The sequence below is a fragment of the Tamandua tetradactyla genome, chromosome 7 (genome assembly GCF_023851605.1).
Source record: "Tamandua tetradactyla isolate mTamTet1 chromosome 7, mTamTet1.pri, whole genome shotgun sequence".
Lineage (NCBI taxonomy): Eukaryota > Metazoa > Chordata > Mammalia > Pilosa > Myrmecophagidae > Tamandua > Tamandua tetradactyla.
Genome location: NC_135333.1, coordinates 45364019 through 45390611, shown reverse-complemented (window position 1 = coordinate 45390611; position 26593 = coordinate 45364019). Strand labels below are relative to the sequence as shown.

General features: G+C 42.3%; 2 protein-coding genes across 7 annotated transcripts in view; one reads left to right on the top strand and one right to left on the bottom strand.

Annotated features, from left to right (window-relative positions):
• MOV10L1 (Mov10 like RNA helicase 1) overlaps nt 1-22480 on the bottom strand; it is a 179531-nt gene extending 157051 nt beyond the window's left edge. Inside the window, exons 1-6 of one of the 5 annotated variants that reach the window (XM_077169223.1) lie at nt 22091-22480; nt 20212-20396; nt 16348-16455; nt 14040-14202; nt 5860-5972; nt 5030-5217 (exon numbers count right to left, since the gene is read on the bottom strand). In XM_077169223.1, coding sequence (XP_077025338.1) covers nt 5030-5217; nt 5860-5972; nt 14040-14202; nt 16348-16455; nt 20212-20396; nt 22091-22187 — 854 coding nt within the window. In that variant the 5' untranslated portion in view covers nt 22188-22480. Of the gene's footprint in view, nt 1-5029; nt 5218-5859; nt 5973-6161; nt 7984-14039; nt 14203-16347; nt 16456-20211; nt 20397-22090 lie in introns of those variants that run through there. The other 4 variants (XM_077169224.1, XM_077169225.1, XM_077169227.1 and 1 more) reach the window with 4 other exon arrangements.
• Nucleotides 22481-25299: 2819 nt separating this feature from the next.
• The window catches only part of MLC1 (modulator of VRAC current 1), a 35800-nt gene continuing 34506 nt past the window's right edge, over nt 25300-26593 (top strand). For both annotated transcript variants that reach the window (XM_077169222.1, XM_077169221.1), the window contains exons 1-2: nt 25300-25381; nt 25567-25869. In XM_077169222.1, the coding sequence (XP_077025337.1) occupies nt 25690-25869 (180 nt within the window). In that variant the 5' untranslated portion in view covers nt 25300-25381; nt 25567-25689. The remainder of the gene's footprint in view (nt 25382-25566; nt 25870-26593) is intronic.

Here is a 26593-nt window from a genome sequence, read left to right as displayed (position 1 = left end):
CTAGAACAGCATCTAAACTGGAAAGGAAGAAATAAAACTTTCATTATTTGCAGATGACATGATACTATATTTGGAAAATTCTGAGAAACCTACAACAAAGTCACTTGAGCTAATAAACAAATTCAGCAAGCGACAGGATATAAAATTAATGTGCAAAAATCAGTAATGTTTCTATACACAAGCAAAGACCTGAGGAGTAAATTAAGGAAAAAATTTCATTCAAGACAGCAACTAAAAGAATGAAGTATCTAGGAATGAACTTACTAGGGATGTAAAGGACTTGTAAGAGAAAACTATATAACATTGCTAAGACAAATCAAAGAAGATAATAGGTGGAAAGACATTCTATGCTCATGAACAGGAAGGTTAAGTGTAGTTAAGATGTCAATTCTTCAGCAACAGGAATTTATGAGCTCACAGTTTTGAGGCTAGAAGACCAAAATCAAGATACCAACAAGGCTTGCTTTCTCCTAAAGCCTGCAGTATTCTGTACTGGCTGCCTGTAATCTTTGAAGTTCCTTGGCTTGTATCTCTGCCTACCATCACATGGTGTGGTAGTTAGATTCAGGTAGGTGTCAACTTGGCTAGGTGAAGGTGCCTAGTTCTATTGCTGCGGACATGAGCCAATGGCATGTGAATCTCATCTGTTGCTGATTACAACTACAGTCGGCTAGGTTGTGCCTGCTGCAATGAATGATGTTTGATTTAATTGTCTGGAAACTTAAATGAGAGAGCTGTAGCACATAAATATAACTCAATTTGTCCTGATAGATCACTTAAACAACTCAAACACAGGGAACCCAGAATAAGAATGAGGGCCTTTAATCCTATATAGCCTAATGTAATGCCTGGATATATTCCAGAGTATATTAAGCAGATAACTAAAAAGTACTGACAAAATCCCTTGAGGGATGGAAGAAAAAAATATGGAACTATTAAACTTTACCACTGGGGAAACCCCCAATACTGTGTCAAACATTAGGGACACTCAAATCAAGAGGCCAAGCCCTTGATCTTAAGGCTTACTCTTGTGACGCTTAAGTATCTAGTAGAGAAACTTAGCCTACCTACAGGTATGACTGTGAGTTACTTCTGGAAGACCTCTTTATTGCTCAGTTGTGGCCTCTCTCTCTAAGCCCAACTGCAAGTGAAACTATTGCCCTCCCCTTTACATGGGACATGATATCCAGAGGTGAAAGTCTCCCTGACGGCGTGGGATATGACTCCCAGAGATGAGGCTAGACCTGGCACTGTGGGATCAAAAATGCCATCCTGACCAAAAGGGGGAAAAGAAGTGTAACAAATAAGGAATCAGTGGCTGAGAGAGTTCAAATAGAGCAGAGAGACTACTCTGGAGCTCACTCTTACGCTAACTTCAGTTAGACATTGCTACCTATCATAGTTTGCCAAACCCCAACCAAAACCATTCCTACCAATCCTAAAGAACACCTAGGGCGTTACATATAATATTCTACAAAGGTTCCATGCACTAGGGTAACTTTCTAGAAACCAACAACCTCCAGATGGGTTCCTGGACCAGATAAGACCTGAAATGCAGAAAGGCCAACCTCTCCAGAACATCAACTAGTTCCATTCCCCTATCCCATATTACTGACAGCCTCTTCCAACATGAAAAAGTTAGAATGGTCATAGCCCAAATATCCCTAAAGAGTCAAAGCTGACGACAGAGTTATACAGAGTAGATAAGGTTTAACAAACGAGTATGATTGCTAAATCATTATATTGATATTTATTTTAGTCTCCACTACCTTAGAACCATTAGAAGTAAAATCCTAAAATTGTGGAACTGTAACCTATACCAAACTCTGAAATCTGTTCTACAACTAATTGTTGTGATGTCCTTTGAAATTTATTGCTTTTTTTCTGTATATATGTTATTTTTCAGAAAAAAGAAAAAGTTGACTGTGATGATAAATGCACAGCTACATGATGATACTATGAACCACTGATTGTACATTTTGGATGATTACCTGGTATGTGAAAATATATCAATTAAAAAAAACAGCATGGTTTTGGCATAAAGACAGACACTGATCAATGGAATTGAATAGAGAGCTCAGAAACAGCCCTCAAATTTATGGTCAACTGATTTTTGATAAGGCTTCCAAACCCACTCAACTGGGACAGAACAGTCTCTCCAAAAAATGGTGTTGGGAGAACTGGACATTCATAACCAAAAGAATCAAAGAGGAGCACGACCTCACACCCTATTAAAAATTTAACTCAAAATGGATCAAAGACCTAAATGAAAGAGCCAGTACTATAAAACTCTTATAAGAATATGTAAGGAAACATCTTCAAGATCTGATGACGGGGCAGGCAACGACTCAGTGGTAGAAATCTCGCCTGCCATGCCAGAGTCCCAGGTTCGATTTCTAGTGCCTGCCCATTCAAAATAGTAATAATATTAAATAAAAGATCTAATGACAGGCAGCAGTTTCTCATACTTTATACCCAAAGTACAAGCAATGAAAGAAAAAAATCGATAAATGGGAATTTCTCAAAATAAAACACTTCAGTGCTTCAAAAGACACTGTCAAGAGGGTGAAAAGGGAATAGACTCAGTGGAAGAAAATATCTGGAAAACACATTATGTGATAAGGGTTTGATATCCAGTACATACAAAGAAACCCCGTAACTCAACAATAAAAAAAAAAAAAAACCCAATTGAAAAATGGGCAAAAGACATGACTAGATATTTCTCTAAAGAGGAAACAGATGGCTAAGATGCATCCAGAGATATGTTTGTATATTATTAAAACTAGGCTGGTATTAGTCAAACAAGATAGTTAAGAGTTTAAGATTTTAATGATAATTACAAAGATAATCACTAAGAAAATAATTTTAAAATACAGAGAAAAAATAAAGGGAATCAAAAGGGTTCAGTACAAAAAACAACTAAACACAAAAAGTCAGTAAGGGAATAACTGCAAAACAAACAGGAAAAAAGTACTCAATAAGCATAAGTAAATCCTTTCTTCTCAGTTAAGTTTACTGTCAATGGATTAAACTCCCCTATCAAAAGACACATAAAAAGACTGAAAGTAAAAGAGTGGAAAAAGTTATTCTATGCAAACAACAGTCAGAAAGAGCAAGGTAGTTATACTGTTGTCAGACGAAACAGACTTGAAGTAAAAAGATCACAAGAGCAAAGACCATCTATTGATAAAAAGTTCAACCAGCAAGAAGATATGATTATCAACATATATTCACTCAAAGCAGAATCCCAAACTACGTGAAGCCAAAATTGACAGAACTGAAAGGGGAGATAGAATAGAAAGTTCTACAAATAATAATAGGAGATTTCAACTCACCACTTTCAATAACTGATAGAACAGCTAAACAGAAAATAAGTAAGGAAACAGAGGACTTGAACAACTATTAACTACTTAGATCTAATGGACCTATAGAAACCATTCCACCCAACAACAGAATACACATTCTTCTCCAGTACACATATAACAATTCCAGGATAGACGACATGTTAAGCCACAAATCAAGTTTTAATAAATTTTAAAATAATTAAATTATTCAAAGTATTTTCTCAGACTACAATGGATGACAAGGACCTGCCACAACTAGATCAAAGACAAGGGTTTATCATGGAAGAACCCTGCCTCACCCTTTCCTCCTAGCACTTTTTGCTTTAGTATACCTATCAACTTCTGTCCCGTGCCCACCACCAACCCACACTGTTAGAACTGTGAGCTAAGTAGCTGGTCGTCCTAGGTCTCAGTTCATGCACGTGTAGAACAGGTCAGCAGTCTCAACTGGCCAGCTCATAACAGAACTGCAGACACTGGTCCTCTGGCCACAGAGTCACTCTCCCTACTACACAGCAGACCCTGTATCAGACTTCTCTGCAGTCCTTCCTGCACAGAACTTACACCACAACAAATAGAATAATCAAGGAAAGCATATAAGAAACTCTTTGGTGATAAGTGCTAACGAGAAAAAAAAAACAGGCAGGGAGGAGAATAGGGAGCACCAGGGTTGAAGGAAGCTGTTCTAGTTTGCTAGCTACCAGAATCCAATATACCAGAAACAGAACGGCTTTTAAAAAGGGAAATACGTTTCTAGTTTACAGTTCTAAGGCTGAGAAAACCTCCCAATTAAAAGAAGTCGATAGAAATGTCCAACCAAAGGCATCTGGAGAAAGATACCTTGGTTCAAGAAGGCCAATGAAGTTCAGGGTCTCTCTCTCAAGTGAGAAGGCACATGGCGAACAGTCAGGGCTTTTCTCTCAGTTGGAAGGGCACATGGCGAACACGGTGTCATCTGCTTTCTCTCCTGGCTTCCAGTTTCATGAAGCTCCCCGGGCATTTTCCTTCTTCATCTCCAAAGGTCGCTGGCTCGTGGACTCTTTGCTGCATGGTGCTGCAGCATTCTCTGCTCTCTCAGAATCTCCTTCACTTGCCAAAATGTTTCCTCTTTAATAGGACTCCAGAAACTTCTCAAGACCCACCCAAATGGGTGGAGACATGTCGTCATCTAATGCAGTTTAACAACCACTCTTGATTAAATCACATCTCCAGGGAGATGATCTGATTACAGTTTCAAACATATAGTATTGAATAGGGATTATTCTGCCTTTACGAAATAGGATTACATCCTTTCAAACCTGCACAGAAGCCTTATCATGCTTTATAAGCATATGTGTGAACTCAGAAAGAAGACTTAAGAATCTACTACATCCAATGTATTCTTAAAAAAAGAAAGTCAAAATGTGAAAGAATAAAGGGATGCACAACTTTTTAAAAATCCAGTAAAAAATGAAAATCACCAATGTAAGACTATTAAAAAGGATTACGAAGGAACCTCTAACTCTACCTGTAATCCACCAAGAAGATTGCTGGAAACCCTCGAGAAGATACTCTCTTTTTAATCTACTGATTCAGGATTTAGAAAGTCCGAACTGAATTCAGTATTTTGGCTTATTAAAGTAACTCTTCAAAATACACTTCAATTGGCCTTTACTTTCCAGAGAAGAAAAGTATTTTCTCCTTACCGCCTTTTCACTGGGGTCATGCAAAGCGCTCTCCAAATATAACAAGACTGGCTGCTCTCCACCACCACCGCACTGACGACATCATATCTCCGAGGTATATATCCATCAGGGAGTTTCAGAGAATCCAAGGTGAAAAAGATACTATCATCTATCACCCCATTTCTTCCACAGAGGCTAGAAATGCAAGCCTGCAAGTACAGTCATTGGAGATTATTTAAAAGCACATGCTGTGCCAGGTGTGCAGCTGTAAATGCATGCCTCCCTATGCAGTGGTCCCTGACCTGGGGAAGTACACTGGAAATATCGGGTGAGCATATTTATAGCAAATGATCTGGGCACCCCTACACACCAAAAAGGTGTCTGATTCTCGGGAGCAAAGGCGGAGATAAGGACAGTGGCTGAGCAGAGAGGATGTGGTGTGAGCTGCTTCACAGCCAAGCTCATGTCGATGCCTCCACCTGTGTATACCTAAGGGCTTCATCTTCCATCTCCTTTATCGAAATTATGCCCAGCAATTCCCAGTGAGCTCAAGTCTCAAAACCCACTTCATTCTTTCCCAGCAATTCTCTAACACTTTTGTTTTCAGAACACTTTTAACACTTCCATGTAAACTACGTAATCTAAAACTTAATTATAGAAGCACTCTGTATTATTCTCTTTCCTTAAGGAAATACAGTGTTTTCAGTAAGAAAATAGACCCCATTTTGGCCAAGGCTGAATTTTCTCTTATTTTTCTCGATTCTTTAACACACCAAATAGATAGAATCCTGGATTGTGAATCAGAGATGGAAGGTGTGGTGGACAAAAGAAGACTGACAGCAATAACCTACCTTGTCGACACGCTTGTATCGCAGAGGCTTCACCGAGATGGCCTCGCTGCTCCACGTGCCGGGTCGAATCCAGTACTCAGCCTCCACCCAGTCTCCCTTGCAAGGCTCAAAACCTAGAATGGCCAGGGAGGAAAAGTGTTTCTTAATTTTGGTAATATTAAAAAGTGTACAATTTACTTTGAAGTCATGATACACTAAAATAATTTCTATTGTGCCTGAGATATATTTGAACACTTAAATAAAAGTTACTCTCTATCACTGTTAGAAAGTTGTTCAAACTTAATTCTCTTCTACTGACTTACCCAGGTTAGGTGGAGCAGAGGATGTTACAGCAAAGCCTTCTTCCCAGTAGCACCGGGTCTGGGATACTACTGGTTCCATGTACAGCCTTCACAGAAAGGTGATCAAGCCCAGAGTTGGCTGCACAAGCTTGGCCTGACTACCTGAGTTTGGATCCTGGTTCCACTGTTCAAGTTACACAGCCGCTCTACACCTGTTTACCTGTCTCATTACAAAAAAAGTTAACAATGGCACTGACCTCACACTGTTGGGGGAAAGATTAAGTCAATCAACACTTAGACCAGGGCTGGCACTTCGCCAGCACTGCCTGCTACTGGTAGGGATAGCTGTGTAAAAAACAGCTGCCTCAGTGAGAATGGACCAATTTCCCCAGGCTTTTCGTCAGTTCATGGAACCTAAGACGTATGGATATCCTGGATTCTATAGTTACAAACAGAGAGCGCTGAGTTAAGCCTGTGGTCTCAGGATCATATCTGGTTTAGCATATTCCACAGTTTTCACTTTTTTAAAAAAAGTATTACTATTAACAATGACAATAAAATAAGCCAAAATGGTAGACCTCTACACTTTGAGATTCTGCGAATCTCTGCAGTGAACGGTTTCACTAACATGTGGGTCCATCTGAAGACAAGTGCCAATCACCTTTTTCCTTCTTTCAACTCTTTCTGGACACGTGTGAGTCACACCTCTCACCTCCAGCAGAGCACACAGCATGTTCAGTGGCAAGGGGAAGTAAACTCGGCCCCAAGGGGAGCAGTGTTGTATATCCTGGCTCAGACGGTGAGTGGGAAGCATTCAAAGCCCGTGACAGCCTCCTGCCATGCCAGCAGGTGAGCTGTGACAGGCTAAGGCCTGTAGGGTGTTTTGGGCATCAGTTAGCAGGGCCGCTGGGAACCTATAGGTTCAGGGGCTAAGCTGTCTTGAGAAGAAGCAAACAGAGTCGAAGTAAACAGAGTCAACAGTCCAAACTGCTTGCTATGGTATCTGGTATAAAGCCACAACTAGTTATAACCTTTTGTTATTTCACAATAAATACTTTTGGCAGAAATGAGCTCAAAGAACAAAAGCGCATGATTGAATACTGAGTTCGTTTCTCATGAAAGCTGGTGATGGCACCTAAGTAAGCCCAAACATCTACTGACATCGACCATTCAATACCCTGTTCAATGATGGGCGATATCATGAAACCAGAGCAGATGCCTCTGTGGAAGCACTTTCTTCAATCAGCTGGCATTTTATGACAACAGTGCCCAAAGACCACAGTTAACACGTGCAGTTTTAGAGATAACATTTATGTATCATGTTGTAAACCATGCTTTTTTAACAAATAATTGTTTAACATAATATTGCTAATTTTTTGTTCCAAATTTTCCTGGACACCTATGAAAAGTGAAGCAATAGCTATTAATGTGTGTGTTTCATAAACAGAAAAATGATTCTAGATGCTTTAAAGAATTCCTCTAATAGTCTGATTTTTTTATCTGAATTATAGAATCAAAGTAAAGAGTTTTGGAAGGTCTTCTGATGACAGAGAAACACCTGACCTTACTGTGAATTTTATTGTAAATTCAGTTTAAAAGTCCTACATTGAAGATAAAATTGTTTTTGCAGTGATAATATGATTATAAATTTTGATGGAATTAAAGCACCAAAATAAAAACAAGCCCTCACAGGTTAAGAAACCTATGGAGCAGAAATGTACTTGGAATTGTTTGGCGTACATATATAATCCAATTTTCCAAAGATTTTCAGCTTTTGGTGAACTGCAGTTATTAAAAACAGGAAGATCATGAAACTGATCTCCATAAAAGCAATGGAAAAAATGAACATGATTTAATTCTGAAAATCTATGATTGAATTTCAGAATATTCCAACATGTGTGAAATTTTCCTGTGATCTACTATTTTCTATTGAATACTTTTATATTCTGCAATGGAATAAATGAAATTTACTGCATCTAAATTGGGTAGAAAATTCAAAAGAATCATAGGAACAACTTCTTTGAATAGCTCTATCTTACAAAAATCCTCTGAACACCTTCACATTCTGAGTAGAGGCAAAAAAGACAGTATTGTGAAACATGCGGGCTGAAATAATTATGAATTTCAATAAAAATATAGAATTGAGAAAATCCTACATGCAGCTGTATTTGCTCTGAGCTTGCCAATATTCTATCAATTAAGAATATTAAAGCCCACTGGGAAGAGTCAATTAAAAGCAGCTATAGTTTCAAATTCATCAACCATAAAATACAACTTTGAACAAAATGCTAAGCAATGGTATGAAAAAAAAATTAAGACCATATTGAAAAATGTATATTCTTTGGAAAAATACCAGTGACATCATATTAGAGACATATACAATACTTTGAACTGCTTTAATATTACCCAGATGTTATTTCTTAAGAAAGAATTTTATTTTTAAAAATAATTTCTGAACAATACTATTATAAAGGTCCACCAATATAATAAAACCAGTAAGTCAACATATAAATCAAAAAAATATATATATTTTTTTCTTTGGTCACGGGTCCCTTAAAGAATCAGACGAATACTTGTAAAAATATTTTTAAAATGGTACAATGTTAACACATTTTAATACCCCTTTTTACTTGTCAGGTGTGTCCAGGGTGGACCATAAACTGAGCCACCTGGCTGCAGAGAAGGGCTGCCCTACAAACACTGGCCCTTAAGAACAGGAACACAAGTCCCCAACCTCTTTCCCCTCCCATCCATCAATCTCCTGGTGCTTTCTGCTAGTTACTCCCAACCAGGAGCCAGAAAATAAGGCCAGAACCAGCCCATGCAAGGCAGTCCCTGGGGCAGAGAGCTGGGCGGATCTGGAGGGGCTTCTGAAGAATCTCTGGCATGGTAGGACAGAGCTCCCACCTTGGAGGGTGGGTGTGTGGCAGCCCAAGGGGCACTGCAGGGAGCAGCAACCAGGTTACTGGGAACAAGCCTTCTGAGCACAATCTGAGGTCCACAGGAACCACGAGAGCTCACTCACAGTGGTCAGAGTGATTAATCCTGAAACAGGGCAGACCTGCTGGACAAGTCTGGCCCTGGGTTCTTGTTCCTGGGCCTAGTGATCCAGCAAGGACCCATCGGACTTCCCTTTGATCTTAAAAAAAAATAAAGAAATAACCTTATTTGTGACCCACACTGGCCTCATGAGGACTTGAAGGATGTCACAGGACTGTGTCGTGCTTAACCCTGGGAAATAAAGAGGAAAGAAACGAGACCCCAGCCACTCTGACTTTAGATCCCCACCCATCAGGTCAGTGGGTCTTACCCAGGGCCATCTATGGAATCTGCTAAATATCCTATAGTGCACAAGACAGTGTCTCAAGACAAAGTACACCAATGGTGCCGAGGACAAGAAACACTGCTTTAGACTGAATGCCCAGTTACACTTCAGCCACCTTCACCAAAATGGTTAGAGATTTATTGTACATTCATGTATAAAACAAGCGGAGTCCTGCTTCTTATGTCAAGCAATTCTCCAGATCTCAAAATCAGGTCGATGGTCCCAACTGCCTCGGCACTGACTATGGACATGGGTGACTTGCCCCCTCCTGCTCTTCAGCCATACACAAGCACACTCTTCTCCAGCAATGACCCTCTCTCCTCTCGAGCATACTATCTGGATTTGCTCACCTCCTATATTACAGTTAGGCTTTTTGCCTCTGCTACCCTGCTGCATGGAACTTCACCAAGGTTACTTACTCACAAAGGTTGTTTCTGGGACAGAATCTCATGGTATCTATAACACCACTGGCACAGGCCAGCTCTCACTTCTCATATTCTGAATCCCCCCCATGCACCCATGATCCATCTGCCTGCTGCTTACCGCCTCCAGGACCTCCTTTCAGGGCCCTTACTCTGATCTTTTCAGCTGGCTACATCCCTTCTTCAAGCCTCTGTGCAAGTGCCACCCCCTCAGAGTTCAAGCTTCATTCATACTTAGAGGACCACCTCCCACCCCTTGAAGCCAGTCCACCCTCAGGAACTATCTTGACTACATTTCTTACAGAGCAGAAAACAACCTGTCCATCAACTGCTGGAAGGATACACAAATGTGTTTCATCCATACAATGGAATATTATTCAGTCTAAAAAGGAAGGGAGCGCTGATACATGCTACCACATGGAGGAACCTCAAAACATTAGGCTCACTGAAATAAGCCAGACACAAAGGACACACATCCAGGATAGATAAAACTATAGAGAAAGAAAGCAGATTCGTGGTCCAGAGGGAGAATGAGAAAGTGGAGAAACTGCTCAATGGGTAGGAGTTTTACCACAAAATGATGGAAAGTTTTGAAAGTAGACAGAGATGGTGTTTGCACAACAATGTGGATGAGCTAAATGGTACTGAATTGGTTCACTTTAAAATGGTCAATTTTATGTTAAGTGTTTTACCTCAATAAATTATGTGCTAAAAAATAATTGCCTTATTTGCTTCCTTGCTTATTTTCTGTCATTGTGCCCATGAGAATGTAAATTCTACAAAACGGGGCCTGGCATAGAGAGAGGCACTCCAGCATTTGTTGAAGTAATATCAAGAAGGAAACAAGATATACTGACTCTCTTTCAAGTTTAAAAATTTTTTAAAAATTTAAAAATAAAAAAAAAATGCAATGTTTCTTTCTTCCACCTTTATATCAAAGGTTAGCAAACCTCAACCTGCTGCCTACCTTTATACATGAAGTTTAATCTGCCTAGGAGGAGGCTGAGCAGCTGCGAAAGAGAGCCAATGCCCCCAGAGCCTCACTCTGGCCCTGTTCAGATAAAGTCTGCGGACCTCTGGCGTGGACTCTCACCGTTCACCATCATTTTACATGGTGCTTACTCTTTCAGAAATGTTCTGTAAACAGCAGCTCTTCTGATGTTCCTCAGTATAACACTCTAGGCCTTGCAGGGACTTGACTTTGATTCATTTCATTCTTTCTATACTAGAAATCCCTCCACCTGTGCTTTGGATCCCAGTCTCTCTTTCCCCCACAGGGTACATTCTCTTCTGTACCTCCCATCAGTCTAAGTTAAGCAAGATTGGCCTCAGAAATAGTGATAGGGACCTGGGACTACCTCCGGACCCTTATTCCAGCAATGGGAGTTTCTCTGACAAAACAGAGATTTTAAAATCCCAGAGAACCAACTATTAGTTTCCTTTTGGGGACTTCCAGTGTGAGAAATCAAGGTCAAAGTCCTGTCTTTCAAGCTGCCCCAAAGCGCCGAGTTCACCATTCCTTTCTGCACCCAAGCCACACGGCAGCTGACCTGGCACAGAAAAGCAGGAAATTCTCACTTCTAGCTGTCTTTCAAAATGCAATCAGGCAGGGAAGACAGGTGAAATGCAAGCCCAAAAAGCACCTCCCCAAGGCAGTCTTCTCTAATTATACCCTGGCCCGTTTCTGCTAAGCCTGCTCCTCTAGCTCTGTGTCCACCAACATAGACATCAGGTACACAACAAGGAGTTGCTGAATAAATTAAACAAATAGCATCAGCAAATTATATGTTTAGGCATAAAATCAAAATCTCAGATCAACTAAAGACAAATTCAATTAAACAAATGGATATATACTCTTGGAAAGGTACAAGGTTAACCCCAAGCCTTATTTTAAACCATGTGAAATACTTTAAAAATAAAGTATTTTTACCGGGTGGGCCATGGTGGCTCACTGGCAGAGTTCTTGCCTGCCATGCCAGAGACCTGGGTTCGATCCCCAACGCCTGCCCATGCAAAAAAACCAAAAAATAAAAAAATAAAAGTACCTCTGTATACCGTATCACTGCTGAATTAGTAATTCAAAAATTATATGAAAGGAAAACTTACCCAATGATTAATGATTGCATTCAACAAAACAAATGTGAGCACACATTTAAAAACAACAATCCTCTGTCTTTGTGAGGGTGCTACTGTCAACCCCAAAGTCCATGCAAACACTAAAGAGCCTGTAGCTGGAGCCAGAGTACAGAAAAGCAGCTCTAGAACTAAAATTCGCTCAAAAAATGAAACATGTTTAGATCTTCTTTTAAATGATGTTAGGCTTACATTTAGTACATAAATTTAAAAATATATATTTTTATTGATAAATCTTAACATGCAAACATTCCATACATGGTGTATAATCAATGGCTCACAGTATCATCACATAGTTGTGTATTCATCACCATGATCATTTTTTAGAACATTTGCATCACTCCACGTGCTGGTTTGAAAGGATGTTATGTTCCCTAGAAAAGCCATGTTTTAATTCTAATTCCATTTTGTAAAGGCAGCCGTTTCTTCTAATTCCTATTCAGTACTGCATGTTTGAAACTGTAATTAGATCATCTTCCTGGAGATGTGATTTAATCAAGAGTGGTTGTTAAACTGGATTAGATGATGACATGTCTCCACCCATGTGGATGGGTCTTGAGAATTTTCTACAGTCCTATAAAAGAGGAAACATTTTGGGAAGTGAAAGAGATTCAGAGAGAGCAAAGAAGGCTGCAGCACCACGAAGCAGAGGGTCCACGAGCCAGCGACCTTTGGAGATGAAGAAGGAAACCCCTCCTGGGGAGTTTCATGAAACCAGAAACCAGGAGAGAAAGCTAGCAGACGATGTCGTGTTTGCCATGTGCCCTTCCAGCTGAGAGAGAAGCCCTGACTATGTTCGCCATATGCCTTCTCACTTGAGAGAGAAACCCTGAATTTCATTCATCAGCCTTCTTGAACCAAGGTATCTTTCTCTGGATGCCTTTAATTGGACATTTCTATAGACTGGTTTTGACTGGGACATTTTCTCGGCCTTAGAGCTGTAAACTAGCAACTTATTAAATTTCCCTTTTAAAAAGTCATTCTGTTCCTGGTATACTGCATTGTGGCAGTTAGCAAACTAGAACACTCCAGAAAAAGAAATTAGAAAAAAGAAAGGAAAAAACTCATACATTCTATACCCTTTAACCCTCCCTCTAATAGACTACCAGTATTTCCAGCTACCCAAGTTATTTCAACCTTTGACCTCCCTGCTATTTGTTTATTTTTTACCCATACTTTCTACTCATCTGTCCATACCCTGGATAAAAGGAGCATCAGACACTAGGTTTTCACAGTCACATAATCACACTGTAAAAGCTGTATCATTACACAATCGTCTTCAAGAAACAAGACTATTGGAACACAGCTCAACAATTTCAGGTACTTTCCTCCAGCCATTCCAATACACCATAAAAAGGGATATATATGTAATACATAAGAATAATCTCCAGGATAACCTCTCGACTCTGCTTGAAGTCTCTCCACTACTGAAACTTTATTTTATCTCATTTCTCTTTTCCCCCTTTTGGTAAAGCAGGTTTTCTCAAATCCTTGATGCCAAGTCCCAGCTCATTCTGGGATTTCTGTCCCACGTTGCCAGGGACATTTATAACCCTGCGAGTCATGCCCCAGGTCAGGGGGAGGGCAGTGAATTCATTTGCCGCGTGGCTTAGAAAGAGAGGCCACATCTGAGCAACAAAAGAAGTTCTCTTGGGGTGACTCTTAGGCATAATTATAAGTAGGCGTAGCCTATCCTTTGCAGGAATAAGTTTCATAGGGGCGAACCCCAAGATCAAGGGCTCAGCCTATTAATCTGATTGTCTTCACTGCCTTTGAGAATATGAGAAATTCTCCAAATGGGGAAGTTGAATATTTCCTCCTTTCTTCCTAGTGCCCCAAGGGGACTTTGCAAATACTTCTTTATTCACTGCCCAAATTACACTGGGATAAACTGGTGCATCATACTATCCTGGCCAAACCAACAAAGTCTCACACCCTATTCAAGATCCCAAGTACATAAGTTTTTAAAAAGATATAAATCCAATCTTAAACATTAAAAAGGAAAACTATGTATCATACCTTCACAAACAATCTCTAGAGAGAAGTATGTGGTCTGATTGATGTAGCCGGCACCTTCCATTAGTGAGGTCACATAGCCAATCAACACCTGGGGGCTGGACCCTGACAGCCCCTGGCCATCACTTTTGCCACCATCTTCCCATTTATCAGAGACAGCTTCCACCTGGAAGATAGACAAACGGCTATTTCAAAGATACTAGGAGGTTAAATATGGGAAAAACATGGTTAATTACCATTATTTTAAATAATTATATAGAAAAACTGCATCCTAAAAATATTGTGTATTTAAATGTAAAGTGCTGAAGGGAAAAAAAACATAAGATAGGGGAAAGGGGGAAAACCACTGAGCTCATGATACCCCAATGGGGGATAGATTATGGGAAGGTGGGAACAGAAGCTCAGAGTTAAGCCATGGAAAGCCCTGAAAAAGGTAAGTCAAACGAGGCCTTCACTGTACGCACAGAACTTTGCACTTACTGTATCTGTAATGGCCCATGTATTCTATTTTTTTAAATCACACAATAATATATGCTATTATGGGAAAAAGCTAACACAGCGAAGTAGGAAGAAAAGACACTCATGGCTCCATTATCCAGAGCTAAGGAGTCAAGAATCTGGCAGGCTGTATGCTCATGCCCCGCTCCCACTTTCTAATGGGGTCTTTGTATTTAAAAACTATTCTGAAATAAAAAATTTAATTAAACAATTCTTGGCTTATCTCTCAGCCAACATGGCAAGCAAACTCACTGCCTTCCCCTTCTTCACATGGGACACGACTCCCAGGGGTGTAAACCTCCCTGGCAGCGTGGGACAGAAATCCTAAAACAAGCTGGGACTCAAAATCAAGGGATTGAGAAAGTCTTCTCAACTGAAAGGGGGAAGAGAGAAACGAGACAAAATAAAGTGTCAGTGGCTGAGAATTTCAAACAGAGTTCAGAGATTACCCTGGAGGTTATTCTTATGCATTATATAGATAATCCCTTTTTAGTTTAATGTGTATTAGAGAGGTTAGAGGGACATGCCTGAAAGTGTAGAGCTGTGTTCCAATAGCCATGTTTCTTTAAGATGATTGCATAATGATAAAGCTTTCACAAGTGACTGTGTGACTGTGAAAACCTTGTCCTGATGGTCCTTTTACTATGGTACAGATAGATGAGTAACAAATATGGATTAAAAATAAATAAATAATGGGGGAACAAATGTTAAAAAAAATTGGGTGGAGGGAAATACCAGCAGTCAATGGGGGGGGGGGTAAGGGGGATGGTATGTATGAGTTTTTTTCTTTTTTCTTTCTCTGGAGTGATGTAAATGTTCTGTCAAATGATCATGGTGATGAATACACAACTATGTGATGATACTGTGAGCCACTGATTGCACACCAAGTATGGACTGTTCATACGTTAAGAATGTTTGTGTCCACTGAATGAAGCTGCATCTGAGCTATAGTTTTTTTGTTTGTTTGTTTTTTATATATATATTTTTTCTCTATATTATCATTTTATTTCTTTTTCTGTTGTCTTGCTATTTCTTTTTCTGAATCGATGCAAATGTACTAAGAAATGATGATCATACATCTATGTGATGATATTAAGAATTACTGATTGCATATGTAGAATGGAATGATTTCTAAATGTTGGGTTAATTTTTTTAATTAATAAAAAAAGAATGTTTGTGTTGTATGTTGATTGATTTTATTAATAAAAATTAAAAAAAATCCTTGACAAATCTGCCAACTCCCCCTTTCCTTCATACCCCACACTCAATCAATCCAGCAGCAGGTCTTGTTATCATTACTTTCAGATTATGTCCATAATCTGACAACTTCCTATATTCCAGTCTGCTCAACAGGAAGGCCTTTCCCATCAGGTGAGCTGCTGCTGCTGCTGAAGCCAGGGCACAGGGGTGTGTGTGGGATGGGAGGTGGCACTGGGCACAAGTCACTGGGCCACTTTGGCCTCCGCGCCCAGGGAGCTGCCCCAGTAGTGGGGTGGGCAGTGGCCAGGAGCAGCTGCAGACAGTCAGAGGTGGCCACTATCTCACCCAAAGCACTGTAATGAGCCTTCTCCTGGCTTCCCTGCTCTCCTCTCACCTCACCACCATCTAATGTTCATAAAGCAGCAAGTGGATTTTTAAAAATATTAAGGACATCTGTCAATCCTTTGCATATATCTCCCAATGGCCTTTCCTTCCCCCTGCACTCTCAATTAAATCTGAATTCCCCGCCCCAGTCCTATGGCCCCCATGACCTGCCCTCTCAGGCCTCACCTCCTTCCATGCTTCTCCCTCACCATGCTCCACCAGCACAAACCTGCTTCCTGTCCCTCAAACACACATCTTCTTTCAGACTCTGAAGTCCAACTTCGATGTCAAAGCCACACCTCTGCAACCAACAATTCTCCTGAAGCATGCTCAGACCCTGGAGAACCAAGTACACAGTGGAGCAGCAGCTAGAGGGCGCTTCCATGCAGGGAGCTGCAATGGGGAGAAGCAAGGCAGGGCCATCCCTGACTAGTAGCTTCTGTGTACCTGAGCAAAGATGGCGTGGGGCTCCTGGTGGTTAGGCTGACAAGCACTGGGAAGTGAGGCAACAGAGACAGTGCCTGCCCAGGAAGGGCAGAGAAGGGGCAGCTCTGTTCACCACCACAATCAATATTCCCTGGATTCCAAAATGCCTGTTTCAAAATCAGGATGAACCTCACAATCTGTGTTTCTATTTAGAATGTCCATCATTAGGTTAATGGTGTGTCTTAATATTGAAGGGATCAGAGAGCCACACAAGCATCAAGCCAGCAGGCTCTAGGTTCTAAGATCTCCTTTGCAAGATGCTGAAATCACAGTGTTTCGTTCACGCATGTAAAGAATTGACAGTCATGGTGTATTTTCAAGTTACAAAGGTAACCTTTAGAGAAAGACACACATAAACTAATTAAAAACTTGGAAGGAGGGGAGTGTAAAAGAGCCTATTCCACACTTGTCGTGATGGGAGTCATAGACCACTAGCCACTGTTGGGAAATCAAGAGAAGGACAAGCATGTTGTTTCCTGACTCAAGGATACACCAGCAGGGGGAAAGATAGAAAACAAGAAAAGACTAGGTCTGAAGCACAAAAGTGTAACAGAGGGTAAGGAGAGAGGCACCACTTGTTATTTTATAACTTCTAGGCCAGCGCTAACAGGATTTCTGCAAAGACATAAAGGTTCTCCATCTGTGCTATCCAACCTGATTGTTACTGGACACAGTGAAGCACTCGAAAGATGGTTAGTGCAACTGAGGAAAAGAATTTTAAATTTTAATCTTAATAAATTAAGATTAAATTTTAATAAATTAAAAAAGCCACACAGAGTTAGTGGCCACACTATCAGACAACCTAATTATAGAATTTGAATTAATTTATTTTAATTTTATATATCTTATATTTAAAATTTGAGGAAGATGACTTAGTAAGTAAATAAAAATAACAAAATACATCCTAACCATTTTTAAAGCACAGCAGTAAGAGCTTAATGGGTTTGGCACTACCATACAACATATATATAGGAAGAAAAATTAGTTTGAGAATACAATCTAAAATTAAATTGATTATGAAACAAAACCAAAAATTCTGAAACTTAAGAAATTTGCAGAATCTAAATGAAGGAAACTTCTGAACTGTAAGACTATAAAAGGAATGCTTAAGCGTGTGCAACAGTGCCTCAATGGCAGAATTCTCATCTGCAATGCCATAGACCCAGGTTTGATTCCAGAGAGCCTGCCCATGCCAAAAAATAAATAAATAAAAAGGAATGCTTCAATATATGGAAAGGCATCTTTTCTGGTTCAAAAGACTCTGTATTATCAACATGTCAATTATCCTATATGGAATCCACAAACTTAATGCTATTTCAAATAAATCTGAGGGTAGGAGAAGAGGAAACAACAAAATGATTCTAAAATTCATTCACAATTGCCAAGAAATTGCAATGGTTTCTTAGACTTTATACCCAAAGCACAGACAACAAAATAAAAACAGATAAATGGGAACTCATCAAAATTAAAAATTTTTGTGCCTCAAAGGACTTTACCATTCTGTAAAAAGACAAACTACATAATGGGAGAAATTATTTGGACGCATATCTGAGAAGAGTTTAATGTCCCAGATATATAAAGAAATCCTTCAACCCAACAACGAAAAGACAAACAACCCAATTTAAAAATGGGCAAAAATCTTTCACATCTCTCCAAAGATGATAAACAAATGGCCATAAAGCACATGAAAAGATGGTCAACATCATCAGCCATCAGGAAAATGCAAATCAAAACCACAGTGAGAGTGGGCAGGCCATGGTGGCTCAGCAGGCAAGAACGCTTGCCTGGAATGCCAGAGGACCCGGGTTCGATTCCCGGTGCCTGCCCATGTATTAAAAAAAAAAAAAAAACCACAGTGACATATTATTTCACATCCACTGGAATGGATATTATTAAACAAACAAACAAAAAAAAAAAACAGAAAATTACAGGTGTTGGAAAGAATGCGGAGAAACAGGAACACTCCACTGCTGGTGGGAATGTAAAATGGTACAGCTGCTGTGGAAGATAGCTTGGCGGTTCCTCAGAAAACTAAGTACAGAACTACCATATGACTCAGCAATCCCTCTACAAGGTATATACTCAGAAAAACTGAAAGCAGGGACTCGAACAGATATTTGCACACCAATGTTTACAGCAGCATTATTCACAATTGCCAAAAGATGGAAACAACTCAGTATATTGCAATTCCTGTAGCATTTAGCAAACCAAAACAGGGAGGAAGGGAGGAGGTTATAGCACAAGGGATTTTTAGGGTAGTGAAACTAGTCTGAAAGATATTGTAATGGTAGATACATGATATTATGTGTTCGTCAAAAGCCATAGAACTGGATAACACAAAGTGAACCCTAATGTAAATGATGGACTTCAGTTAATAATAATGCATCAATATTGGTTCATCAATTGTAACATGGACCACACTACTAAAAGATGTTAATAATAAGAGAAACTATGCGGGGGGAGGGATATGGAATACTCTGTACTTTCTGCACAATTTTTATGTAAACCTAAAACTGCTTTTAAAAAAAATCTATTAAAAAAGAAGAAAACCTGAAAAAAAAGGACGGAAGCAACCCAAGTATCCAGCAACCAATGAATGGAGAAACAAAATATGGTTCACCCATATAACAGAATATTATTCAGCCATAAAAAGGAATAAAAATCCTGATATATGCAACATCATGGATGAACCCTGAACACACTGTGTTGCGTGAAATAAGCCAAACACGAAAGGACAGGTATTGTATAATCTGACGGATTTGAAACAATAAGAATAAGCAAATTCACAGAGTCAGAATCTAGAATATAGGTTACCAGGAGACAGAATGGGAATGAGTAATGGGAAGTTAAGGCTCAAAATGTGCAGGGTTGGGCGGGCCGCGGTGGCTCAGCGGGCAAAGTGCTTGCCTGCTATGCCGGAGGACCTCGGTTCGATTCCCGGCCCCAGCCCATGTAACAAAAACGGAGAAACAGAATACAATAAAACAAGAAAATGTTTAAAGATGTTTCCCTTTCTTCCTTCCTTCCTTCCTTCTATCCTTCCTTCCTTCTCTCTGTCTTTCCTTTAAAAAAAAAAAAAAAATGTGCAGGGTTACTATTTGGAATAATGGAAATGTTTTGGTGATGGATGGTGGTGATGGACAACATTGTGAACACAATTAACAGCACTAAAATACACATCTGAATATGATTAAGAGGGGGAATGTGAGATTGTATATATGGTGACAGAATAAAAGTTTTTAAAAATCCATAGGTTTACACTACACAGCAAACCCTAAGTTAAATCATGGACTTTAATTAACAGTACAAGTATAAAAATGTGCTATCATCCATTGTAACAAATGTTCCACACCAATGCAAGCTGTTGGTGATGGGGTGCTATAGAGGAATTCCGTATTTTATGCATGATTGTTCTGTCGAACCATAACTTCCTTAACAAAGAAACAAAACAAAACAAAACAAAATCACCTTCCACCAGGGTGTATATGACTTCAAATTCAACTCTATACCTATGCAAAGTCATCTTGTAGTGATTAACTAATGTGGGAAAACCAAAGTGAAACCCCATAGTGAAGAAAAACAGCTCCCAAATCCAGGCAAACCTTACCCTGATTGCTTTCAGTCCGTGTGATACTTTATTTTCTTCCACAACTGCAACAACTTCCTGTCCAACATTCAGCAGCACTTTGCTAGTCACAGCCTCATTGGAGAAGTAGATCAAGTCATCAATCATGCCATAATCACTGCAATATCTTGTCACAATGCCCTGTACAGTTTTCAATTTGGTTTCTCCTAAGATGGCAAACAAAGAGGTTATATGACCACAAAAGGGAACCGACACTACAATCAAGCCCTAGGAGAGAAAGAAAGAGCATCTGAGCATCCACTGGCTGGAGACCAAAAACATCTCTTGTTATGATTAGATTATCTCCTTTCATCATCAATAGCATCAGCAGCTGCATTGGGAGATGCCACAGATTTGACCAAAGAAGGCAGGAGAAGCAGTTCAGGAGCAGTACATGCCCTCAGTCGTTTAGTGACCCTCCCCCACGTAACTGACCACCCTTCACAGCATCCCCACCTCATCACAATAGAGTCCTGAACCCCTGCACCAGCCAATGTCCCCCAAGTCCTCCCAGCATCTTCCCTGCTACTTCTCAGGCATCAGGGGAAGCTCAGGTACTCACATCATGTTCAGTCCTTGGAGTCACACTTTCACTTAATGCCTGAATTTTACAGAAGAGACCCAGATCTCTGACACAACTTGCCAGAGGTTACAAAGTTAGTGAGACAGGTACTAGCAACTTTGGACACAGATGGCCTTTGCCATGCTGCCTTCAAGCAGCAAATCCATTTCTGCTGTTTCTGGCTTCTCCTTTGGTGACTTTAATCTTTTAGAGGTTAGAGAAAAGCAACTAGGGCTTCTCTGCTACCCTTAATTCAACTATTATATGAAGAAAAAATTGGGAGAAAATGTCAGTAATCTTGGGAGAAAGCAACTGTGCAATTCTGAGAACCAGGGAAGGACGATCTGCCAGAATCAGAAGTACACCACAGACTAGGAAGACAGGCTGAAAAACAACGTGAAGGGAGAAGCCTGATTCCATGAGATCCTGAAAGGACAACTTAAAAAGTTGGAATTATAGACTTCAGAGCTTTCTGGACACACTAGTACAAGTAATTATTTAGGACAGAATAAAGGGAAAGATGTGTAGAGGTGCCTGGTCACAGTGCTTGTCACATTTAAAAATACAAAGAGGAAATAAGGAAGAATACTAAATGGGGGCACAGACCCAAAAGAAGACAAACACCTCAAATTATGTAGTACACTATATGAGTGGTGAAAACACCTTTTTAATTTATGCTGGAAGACAGATGATCAAAGTAAGGAAATGCCTTTGCTTTGTCATAAGCAACAGATGACACATCAGCATTTCTCGAGCTATGTTCACATTATAAAGCTCCGCAAACTTGCAATATTATTACACTAACACTATTTTATGTTGCTTAATAAATGTAGGTACAGTAATAAAGAATTAAAACATATTATATGGACCTCGACAGCTAGACGGCTAAGAAAAACCCGCCCATGTGCCCCAGACACCCCACCCACCCCACCCACCCCAAATCAGCCAGCGTTGGCACCCCCTCACATGGCGCCTGTTTCACTCACTTTTTTTACTCTAGCCCACTCGGTGGTAAAAGTCTCACAGGGGGCCCTGGCTCACATGCCTGCAGCAGCCCGGCGGAGAGTCTGGGAAGACTCGGCCACCCGTGCCTTTGGGCCAGGGCGGGGGTGGGGGTATGGGTGGGTGGGGGCTGGCCCGGGAAGTGGGACTTCGAGGCACATACCAAATTCCCCAACCCACTCCCACCCGCAACAGGGGCAGGGTCCCCCACATCCAAGCTCCCCCACCGCCTGCCCCCGGGGCTCGTCCAGGACCTACCTGCCCCATCACTCCCTCAACCCCCTCAACCTCCCACACCTTCTGCAAGCTCCGGCTGCCCAGCCACGGAATCCTCCTCCACGGAATCCGCTCTCCTCCAGAAGAAGGAGAACACTTTGGCCGCAAGGTGCAGCATGGCCCTGCAGGCACAAGCCAAGCAGAAGGCGAGTTGGGGTAGCTGCTGCTCCCAACACAGGGCTCCTCGCCTTGGCGTCAGCTGTAGTCCTTTGCCCACGCCTCAGTCGCTAACCGAGGCGCCCGCACGAGGCCCACACCCGCCTCCCATTGCTCCCGGCCAATGGGCTCATTGCGGCTGCGCTTGCGCACACCTCCTGTTGCACCCAGCCAATGGGCTAACTGCGAATGCGCCTGCACTGGTTAGCCGTGTGCTCGTCAATGGGCTCACTACAGCTGCGCCTCTGGCCGCTCCCACTTTGCCCGGCCAATGGACTCATCGTGCTGTTCCCGGCCAATGGGCTTGCTGCGGCTGCGGCTGCGGCTGCGCCCACCTCCCCTGCGCCCAGCCAATGAGTTTGCCGGATACACCGCAACCGTTAATGGTTGGCAGTTGGCGGCCGTTTGTGCGCGCAGGTCACGGTGGAGCTGTGTGGGTAATGGGCCTAGTGCTTCCTGGGCCTCCTGGTCTTATTCCGGTCTTGGCAAGAAAGCGCTTTCTTTCACCGCGGAGGTGGATGTCAGGTGTGGGTTTGTAAAGGCGTCCTTTACAAGCTCAGGAAGCTCCCCCTCCGTTCCTATTTTTCTGAGGGTTTTTAACATGCGCGGATGTGGCGTTTTCTCAGATGCCGTTTCTGTACCTATTAAAATGAGCGAACAGTTTTTCTATTTTAGCCTATCAATAAATTTTCAAATGTTAAACCAACATTGCATTCCTGGAATAAACCCCACTTGGTCATGATTTATTATCCTGTTTAAATTGTTGGATTCAATTTGGTAAAAAATTGTGCAGCAATCTTTAATCTGTAAGGGCCATTGGTCTGTAGGGTTTTTTTTTTTTTTTAACGTTTGTCTGGTTTTGGTATTAGGGTGAACTGGCCTCGTGAGATGAGTTGAGACGTGTTTCTCCCTCCTGCATCTGGAAGAGTGTGTAAATTGGTGTAATTCATTCCTGATATGTAGAACTGATATAATTTATTTGTTATATATTTGGTATGATTCACCACTGTAGGCATGCGGGCCTGGAATTTTCTCTATAGGAAGGTTGTAAATTCTGAATTCAGTTTTGGAGTAGGGCTATTCAAATGATCAATTTAATATGGAGTGAACTTTGGTAATTTGTCCATTTCATACAAGTTGTCAATGTTATTGGCATAAAGTTGTTTATAATGTTCCCTTAGTACCCTTTCTTCAACTTTTTATTTTGAAATAATTTCAAACCTACAGGACAGTTGCAAAAACAATAGAACCCCCATACAGAGATCTCTAGCAGGTAGCACTCCTGGCTGTGAGGCGATGCCAGGTCTCTGCCAGACACCCTTCCGCACCACCTGCCAACCCCTGCTCAAGCGCCTCCTCCTCGTGAGGCCTGCTCCAACCCCATTCCAAACAGCAACTGCCCCCATGTCCCTCCCCTGGGATTTTTCATCATAGAGAACATCAAGTGTGTCCCATAGAACACTAATTTATTTACCTTGCGTGCTCCTGACCCAGGTTAGAAAGTAAGCTCCGCGCAGGGAGGAGTGCAGCCAGCTCTGCTCACAACCTGTAGAAGATCCCCTGGGAGTTGGCACAGGCAAAGCTTTGCAAATATTTGCTGAGATTCCACTCATGGGGAAGAAGGGCATCTAGAACAATGGTTTGTCTAAAATATGTGAGAACAGGGCATGTTCTAGAAACTGGTATCACCAAGAGAAATGAGGAAACATTTCTCAAGTGACTGAATTTTTGACTCTGGAAGCTTGGGGAATTTGGTCTCTCAAGGCAGCTTGGTTTCATTTCTTAGTGTAAGGCAGAGAAACTGTGAAATCTGTTTTTTTTTTTTTTTTTAAAGAGAGGGAGGAAGGGAAGGAAAGACAGAGAGAAGGAAGGAAGGATGGAAGGAAGGAAGGGAGGAAGAAAGGGAAACATCTTTAAACATTTTCTTGTTTTTATTATATTTTGTTTGTTTGTTTGTTTTTTACATGGGCTGGGGCCGGGAATCGAACCGGGGTCCTCCGGCATGGCAGGCAAGCACTCTTGCCCGCTGAGCCACCGCGGCCCGCCCTGTGAAATCTGTTTTAACAGTACTTTTCCTCAAACGAAAAGAAACACAATTTGGTAGGCCGATTCATATTAATCCAGCTTATTGCTTTAAAAAACAGTTAAAAAGTTCCCTATCCCTTCAAAATAACTTCTTAGCAAGATTGTGGTGTGTGGAAATGATTTCTAATCCTTCCTGTTTGGCTGAAAAAAAAAATGAGACAACTGAGCAACCCTGATTTGAAACCCCATGGCTTTGCAGAGGGTTTGCAGTTTAAGGAGCTGGCTTTTCAGAATCCTTTGGCTGCAGCTATTTTGTGGTCATGAAAGAATCTCTGGCTGGAACTGTCAGAGCGCCAGGGTCTCTGGGTGGAACACACTGCTGTCCTTTTTCTCTGCTTAGTGAGCAGAAATAAAGGATCCAGGGTGCAAGACCACCTGCCTTTGGAAGGCCTCCTGTACGTCCATAGGTAGGAGGGGGGCGGCTCAGGGGCACTACTGTCAGGCTGGGGTGCCAATGTGCTAGTGAGTTGGTGGACACGTCTTCATGGTTGTCACCCGTGAATAGAAAAGGCTGCTCGAAATGGCACAATAAACTGAATAAAAAGTGTTTCCAGCAGAGCCGGGCTTTGCACCCTGGCCTGTGGGATTCTGCACTCGAGGGGATTCTATGGTTAGGGACTCTTGTCTCTTTCGAGGCCTGGGGCTGCAGCTACAGCGAGTGAGACTGGGGCAGCACACACACACCCATCCCTAAGGAGGAGAAAGTTTTCTATGCTGCAACTCGCTGGCACCACACACTGGCCTCAGCTCCTCATTGAGATTCAAGAGGCAGCACTCTGTCCCCTGGCTTCGGGGTGGTTTTGCCCAGTTTTTGCTGCATCTGTGAATAGTCCTTGCAGAGGCCAGAGGCAGGGCGACACCCCCCACCCCCAAGACCAGCTCTCCAGGCCACAAGGACATTGCCAGGAAGGTAAGTGCTGCTGTTCGCTCCGGAAGGAGGCTGGATTTTGCAACCTCCTGTTTATTCCCACCTTGAGGAGTTTAAAACGTTGTGTGCAACCACAGTCCAGAATTCCTGGTACAGTTGCTACTGGAAGTAAAAGCTGAAATACATTGTACCCGAGGACTGGGGTAGGTGAAGCATTTACAACCTAAGTCATGCCTTAAAATTAGACCATTCAGGTTTGTTTTACTGGGAAAGTGATTTTCATCACTTTTTAGGTGCTTCTTTTCTTCTGATGTACAGAACTTCAGTGGGAACAGGATCTCCTTTTAAAAGTATTTATTGAAAATAATTTAACTGACTTTTTCCCCAGTGCTCCAAAGTGAATTATAACTTTATACTGAGTGGACGAACGCTCACAGCTGTGCCTGGCATCCCGCGGCGCGTGGGGAACCCCAGCCCGGCGCAGCGCGACCCCCCAGCCCGGCCCGGGTCCATGGCCCGCGAGGAGCCTTATAGGGCCGAGTGCGCCTATGAGCGGGCACCGGCACTGGAGCGGGGCCGGCAGGACATGGGCAGCTACGGCCCCGACGCCAAGCAGAACGACCTCCAGCTGGCCAAAAGGCTGCCCCGGTGCTTCAGCCACAGGGCCTGGGTCTTCTCGTTGCTCATGGGGGTGAGTGGTTCGCTCCTGGGGCCACAGAGGCGTCGTGGGCGCCGGTCCCCAGTGTGATGGCCTGCAGCGCGAGGGGGAGAGGGTGCGCGGGGTGGGGCACGTGGGGCAGGGCGCGCAGGGTTTGGGGGTCTCCAGCCTGGTTGCGCAGCGAGGCTGTTGGGAAAGGGTTTGAGTTGGGATAATTCTGCTTGCGTGTGAGATGTGTTAGCCCTGCTCCTGTTCTGTTATTTTTCTCCATTCATAGATACCTGTCGCGCATGTCCCCGCCGCACTCCAAGGCGTGGGGCAAAGGGAGTGGGGCACCCCGGGGCCATGTGGACCTGCGGGCAGGGCAGTGCACGGAGCCTGCCGATGTGGGGTGGTCCGAGAGCCCCTGGGGTCGTGACATTGGAGTCGACACACAAAAATGGGGAGGAGGCTCCTGGCCTCTTAGGGGGGCAGGGACGGGTCCAGGCCATGGAGAAGACCAGAGGGGCCAGCAGGGAGGTGGAGGGCAGGTGCAGAAAAGCCAGGGCAGAGGGGGTAGGGTGGGGTGGGGTGTGGTGTGTATGTGTGCTGTGTGTGCAGGTCAAAACTTTGAGGGACTTTCCAGGTACTGGGACATTTCCTTTGCAGACCTGCCCCTCCTTAGGAACTTTGAAAGGGGCCGTTGCAGCCTCCAGTTGCACAGTGGCCTGCAGTGGGCCTGCACCTGTGCCCAGGAGAATGCCTGCAGCTTAAACCC